This window comes from Pygocentrus nattereri, chromosome 7, assembly GCF_015220715.1.
Source record: "Pygocentrus nattereri isolate fPygNat1 chromosome 7, fPygNat1.pri, whole genome shotgun sequence".
In the NCBI taxonomy this organism is placed as follows: Eukaryota; Metazoa; Chordata; class Actinopteri; order Characiformes; family Serrasalmidae; genus Pygocentrus; species Pygocentrus nattereri.
The window spans coordinates 39418393-39425362 of record NC_051217.1 but is presented as its reverse complement, the minus strand read 5'-3'; the positions used below and the strand labels follow the sequence as shown (position 1 = coordinate 39425362).

The window sequence follows — 6970 nt, the reverse complement described above, 5'->3', positions numbered from 1 at the left end:
TTCATAGTTAAGAGCAGTTATGTAAGTGTTAATGCCACACTGATTGTTCATTCCTGCTTAGTTCTTGATTAGTTATTATTAACTAAGGAACAGTATTGTAAGGTGTTACCTGAATTGGTCAAGCAGTGGACCTGGTCTTAATACAGCTCTACTTGAGCGTGCATATGGCTCAAGTGAATTGTGCTTAAGTTCACTGTCTGAATCTCAAATCATTGAGACGCACTCATGTTTTGCGCAAGCTCAATGTTATACTCTAAGCTGACGGAGCAGAGATGCTTCAGTATCAAATCCTCAGTGCGCACCCTAAATTCAGAATGAGGGCTATAAGGCTTTCTCCAGTACACAACTCAGTACATTGGCAGCGCACAGGTGCAAAAGTGTTGTTAATCACTGTAGTTACAGTTCAGGACATAACCACGCCTCCTGAGTCTGAGCTACCCACTGGGCATCATTACAAGGTGGCTATTTAAAGGCAGTCATCCTCGACTTCACAGGGCTGAAAACCATAGCAAGCAGACTATGCAGCTGATTTCCAATCTGAGGACGTTCATACCAATGCTGTGGATATTTGGGTTCAGGCCAGGATCTTGTAAAGCTGACTCGGTCAGCTGCAGGCTGTGGGCTGAGCCTCAGATGCCGGAAATTTTTATGACTGGAGATTTTATAATTGGAGGGGTTTTTTCTATTCATTTCGACACAACCGCAGACCAAAACACTTTCACTAGACCACCACTCCAGCTACACTGCTCTGGGAGGTCTGTCTGTGAGGGTGAACGGTTGCAGTGAGCACCAAAGAGAATTTATGATTATCAAATTATCACTTGTTTGCAGTAATGTGCTAGTTATTGACTTAGTGACATCTGAAATTACTTGTTAAAATGTATTGAATACTTGTAATACATTATTGGATCATGTTTACAAAACACAACCATACATATTTATGTATTATGTAATGTTTCTAAACAGTATGATTTTCAGTGAGCTGCAGTTCGCCCGTACCATGGAGTTCGCCATTCACGAGATCAACAACAGAACAGATCTCCTGCCGGGAATCACGTTAGGATACCAGATACACGACTCTTGCGCTGCAGTGCCGATGGCAATTAAAGTTGCATTTCAGTTTGCAAACGGCATGGAACCATTTTTCAATTACACTGATTCCTGTTCAAAATCTGCAAGAGCCGCTGTCCCTGCTGTCGTAGGAGATTCTTTTTCCACCTCTTCCATTAGCATGACAACAATATTGGGTCTTCTTGAAATTCCACAGGTGATTGCTTGTTGCCGAAATTGAGAAATATTCTAAATCTAGATTGCTATCATTTGTGTTTAGTAATAATTGAAGAATATGACAATGAATGAATAAGATGAGCACTCCTTTCAGGTTTCTCAAATAAAGCTTTTTTTTCGTTTCTATACTGAATAACAGGTGAGTCACTATGCAACTTGTGCATGTCTGAGCGATAAGCGTCAGTATCCTGCCTTCCTCAGGACTATACCAAGTGACCACGACCAAGCAGCCGCACTGGCAAGAATGGTCAAGTATTTCGGCTGGACGTGGATTGGGGCAGTGCGCAGCGACTCAGACTATGGAAATTATGGAATGGCGTCGTTTCTAAAGGCTGCGCAGGAGGAGGGAATCTGTGTGGAGTACTCCGAGTCCTACTACAGAACACAACCGCGCAGTAAACTGGAGAGAGTGGCGAACGTCATCCGGAGATCAACAGCCCGGGTAATAGTAGCGTTTCTTTCCGCAGGCGAAATGAAAGTTCTCTTAGAGGAACTGGAGCTACAGCCGCCGCCTCCACTTCAGTGGATCGGCACTGAAGCGTGGATTATAGAACCAGAGTTTCTGCGCTTTAACATGTGCGCTGGGGCGATAGGATTTGGGGTTCCCCGCTCGGTGATTCCAGGTCTTCGTGAGTTTCTTCTGGATCTCTCTCCAGCACAAGCACTGAAATCTCCTCTGCTGACGGAGTTTTGGGAGAGCTCGTTCAGCTGTAGCCTGAAAGGCTCCTCAGGGGGCGCGCGGGAATGTGACGGCAGCGAGGATATCCGCGCGCTGGAGAACCCGTATACAGACACGTCGGAGTTGCGCGCAACTATCCTCGTGTACAAAGCTACATATGCCATAGCGCATGCCATCCACGGTGTTATCTGTAATGACATGCATTGTGAGAAGAGCGCAAAATTCGCACCTTGGCAGGTATAAAACTCCTTTGACTAAAACACCCCCTTGCTTTGTATTATAATTTGAAAAGTCATGGTTGCATTATATATAGGGATTAAATTAATATAATTATAACAATTACACTCTTTCAGATATTTTTTCATTACGGTGGCAAATTATAGATATTTTACACAGTTATATGCATTTTATATAGGGTATATAAGATATAATTACAGACAAGAAAATAATAACTGCAACTGCAAAATGCATTTTAATTTTAATAGAAAAAACAAGCAATGAAACTTTGGCTTCTCTTAAAAAACACTTGAGTATCTGCGAAGCCACTGCAGAGACAAATTTCCATGCACATCACCAACAATCACAAAGAAGAATTATCAAAATTATTTTTGAGCTCTTTTCATAATTTTTACATTGTGAAGTATTTTTCACAACGAGTTTAGAATTGCCCACATTATCATTTACACAAATCACAATGGCAAAATTAATTCAGAATGTTAATGTATTTATTAACGCATTACATCAATTAATCACGGTTGAAAATCACAGTTCCGTTCACAGTTTTTCACATTGTATGTGCCATTGCAGATACTCGACCAGCTCAAGAGAGTGAACTTCACTACAAAGAATGGTTTTCAGGTTTCGTTTGACTCCAGTGGAGATCCTGTGGCCGTCTACGACCTCATAAACTGGCAGGTTAATAAAGATGGTGGTTTGGATTTTGTGACTGTGGGTCACTACGACTCATCCAGACCAAGAGGCCAGGAGTTCAGTGTGAGCAGAGCTATCAGCTGGATGGGGGGGCAGACTGAGGTACAGTACAGTCGTTCTGTTGTCTTTACTGTAGCAGAGCTAATACACAGCTTTTTAAGCTGTGTAGAATACATCGATTTAGGGTGAGCGTTATTGTTATTTTTTCTTATGTCATTTTTTCTTAATTTATACTTAAAAAATTGAAACGTGATAAATATTCTCAGGAAATAGAAGGTGTTTATTTGCTTTATTATTCACAGCAATTGCTACATGAATGATTACTGACATATTTTGTGGCGATTATTGCCTTAAATTAATTCAGTACTATTAACTCAAAAGAAAAACATGTAATGACTACACATACATAGAAATATTTCAATTACATTAATTCTGTGCCTTACCGTAAACACTTGCTTAATGATAACATTATATGAGCACTGGCCTCAAAGAACTGGGTTACTCATTCTCTAAAAAAAAAAACTTCAATACAACCAGTATTCCATTGGGCCAAGTTATTTATATTTATAGTATTAACAAAGATTGCACTCATTAACTACAGCTCAAAACAACAGGAAGTTATTATAAATACATGTGACATGCACCCAAACATTTCATAAGAAGATGGCATACAAAGATGGCATGCATTAACTTCTAATTAGCATTATTTGATCATGCCTGATGAAATGCTTAAAAAAAAAAAAAACAACAACAAAAAAAAAAAGATAAATTAAATGAAACAAGCAAACCACTTAAATTGATTTCTGTTTAATATATCATCAGATATAAAATTCATTAAAATAAAATTCCAGTCTCAGTGAATCCATCACACACAGTTATTTTTACTTAAAGCTCCAGACAATTCTCTGAAAGTGTCAAACTTGAAAAATATAAAAAAGTAAATAAATAAACATTCAGAATGTGTATTTTATTTACATTTTTGATAGTATTTTATGTTCTTTACTCAGTTCAACTAATGATTGAGTGAATGGGGTTGTGGTATGTAGGGTAATATTATTTGAATAACACATTATAAATGCATAAGAAAGGTTTATTTTATGCATGACTTACATTCTACAAATCATCTATAAAATTTCCACCCCAACCATAATGTCTTGAAAACCTAACCCCCACTCTGTTGCTAAAACTAAACATGGCACTAATACTAACTCTAACACTATTGAGCATCAACAAACTTTCAAAAATTGTTTATTAATGAGTAAAACTTCTGAATTAAACAACATCATTATTTAGGGTACTTCTAAATAAACTGTATGACTCAACTGCATAACTTTCTATCCTCCAATAACCTCTATGAGCCTTTTAAGTCTGTTTTTTGCACCCTACACAGTACTGAGTCTGCCCTTGTGAAAGTTGTAAATGACCTGCTGCTGTCTACAGATGATGGATTTCTTAACGTCCTGATTTTCCTAGATGTAACAGCATCTTTCGACACCATTAACCATAATATTCTTATATCTAGTCATCTGTTGGCATTATTGGCCTTGCCCTTCTGTGGTTACAGTCATACCTTGCTCATAGGCATCAATACATTTCTATGGGCTCCCATGCTCCTGTTCATCATGATGTGCGTTTTGTTTTGGTTTAAGTCCTGCCCCTTGTTTGGTAACTCCTCCACTGATTGTTTTCCCCTGACCCTTGTTATTCCTGTGCATCTAAGCCCTGTATTTGCCTCTTGTGTTTGCCGGTCTTTGTTTGATGTATCAGTCTCTGTCTGATATTTTGGTCTGTTGTTAGAACTGTTTGTATTGCTTGTCATGTTTGTACCTGATTCTGTCCATATTGGCTCTATGACCCTGGACCGTCTTGACCATGACCCTGGATTTGCCCCTAATAAGTCTTGCTTATCTCAGCGTATGCGTCCGTCTCCTCGCTCCTCCTTACAATAGTTCATATTTTCTTCACTTTTTTCAAGTAATACATTTCACTGGGGTACAATTTTGAAAAGGATTTGTTAGTTAAACCTAAAACATATTACTTTCAACTCACAACTCACAAAAAAACATATTATTTTCAACTCAACATATTACCTTAATCTAAAGAATTGTTCCTTTAAAAAATGTATGTAGGTTTAATAAAAATAGATAAATTGCTTGCTGACACATGAAGTGCTTTAGGTTGAACTGACAAACAACATTTTACTGTGTAGAATAGGAAAATCATTCATCTATGCATTGCATTGGAACTTTCTGCCTTTTTTCCATTAACAATGAACGATTTGTCTAAATGTTGTTTAGGTTCCAAGATCCGTGTGCAGTGAGAGCTGTCCACCAGGAACCAGGAAGGTTGTGCAGAAAGGAAAGCCAGTCTGCTGCTATGACTGCATAACATGCGCAGAAGGAGAGATCAGTACCAAGACAGGTTGGATACAGTAAGAAATTTTGGTGTGGACAATAAGAGTTTTATTTATTCACTCCCTTTTGGTTCTTCATAAAATTAAGCTTTAAATATTCTTTTCAAATCTCTTAGACTCTTTGACCTGTGTACAATGTCATCCTGAGTCCTGGCCAAACATCCAGCGAGACAGCTGCCTCCCCAAACCTGTGGAGTTCCTGTCCTGGGACGACACACTGAGCATCATCCTGACAGCATTCTCCATCACTGGGGCCTTCATAGCTGTATGTGTGGCTGCTGTTTTCTACAAACACAGAACTTCTCCAGTCATCCGAGCCAACAACTCAGAGCTGAGCTTCCTGCTGCTCTTCTCACTGACTCTGTGTTTCCTCTGTTCACTTACTTTCATTGGACGGCCCTCTGAGTGGTCCTGTATGCTGCGGCACACAGCTTTTGGGATCACCTTCGTCCTCTGCATCTCCTGTGTTCTGGGGAAAACAATAGTGGTGTTAATGGCCTTCAGAGCTACAATTCCAGGCAGTGATGTTATGAAATGGTTTGGGCCTCCACAGCAGAGACTCAGTGTTCTCATCTTCACTCTCATACAGGTCCTAATTTGTGTTCTTTGGTTAACAATATCTCCTCCTCTCCCCTTCAAAAATCTAAATCATTACAAGGAAAGGATAATCCTGGAATGTGGATTAGGTTCAGCTATTGGTTTCTGGGCTGTGCTGGGTTATATAGGATTTCTGGCTCTTTTGTGTTTTATTTTGGCTTTTCTAGCACGGAAGCTGCCTGATAACTTTAATGAAGCCAAGTTCATCACATTCAGCATGCTCATATTCTGTGCAGTGTGGGTTACCTTTATCCCAGCTTATGTCAGCTCTCCTGGAAAGTTCACTGTAGCTGTGGAGATATTTGCTATTCTGGCCTCAAGCTTTGGTTTGGTTTCTTGCATTTTTGCTCCCAAGTGTTTCATAATCATGTTTAGGCCAGAGCAGAATACCAAGAAACATCTTATGGGTAAAGTTCCCTCCAAGTCTCTTTGAAACTTTTACACAAACTTTACATGTAGCAGTGTAGTTCAGCACCTTATATAAAAGTGCTGATTTATTATTAGGCTTATGTGTACATAATAGCTTCAACAACAATTATATTTAATTAACCTGCATTGCCGTGCAAAGGTGTATAGGTTTTTCACATGTACTAATTAAATGATAATTAATAATAATGTGTCATGCTGATTAAACTGATTTATCCACAAAAAAGCCTTCCATTGTGCCTAATTAAAATCATTATGTTTTGATAAGGTATTGCTGAGTAGAAGACAGAGCCCCCCTTTTCCCATTCAGCCTCATGCTTCACAACGATACATAATTACATACTTTATGATGCCATTTTTATTTATTTAATATGAATCTTTATTCGCATTTAGTCATGTTTGTATTTAATATTGGCTAAACAAAATTTTAATTTGAAATGCTATGCATTACAAAAGGTTAACCTGTGGCACTAGACCTAATACACCTTTTGGATATTATCAAGTCAAGTAGCTCGAGTAAGATAAGTTTATAGCAACGTTATACATTCCCTGTTTGAGTGGAGCGACCAGCGATCTGTTCTCCCGTGATTACTACACTGGCTTAGAGTGAACTCACCTCTTTCTGTACATCCTAACAA

The 6970-nt window shown here is 38.8% G+C and overlaps 1 protein-coding gene across 1 annotated transcript; it reads left to right on the top strand.

Annotated features, from left to right (window-relative positions):
- The first annotated feature begins 519 nt into the window (after window positions 1-519).
- LOC108433998 (extracellular calcium-sensing receptor-like) lies at window positions 520-6339 on the top strand. Its single transcript, XM_017708913.2, has 6 exons — window positions 520-755; window positions 967-1267; window positions 1427-2203; window positions 2774-2998; window positions 5194-5317; window positions 5426-6339. The coding sequence occupies exons 1-6, from the start codon at window positions 520-522 to the stop codon at window positions 6337-6339; spliced, it is 2577 nt and encodes an 858-aa protein (XP_017564402.2).
- The last annotated feature ends 631 nt before the right edge of the window (window positions 6340-6970 follow it).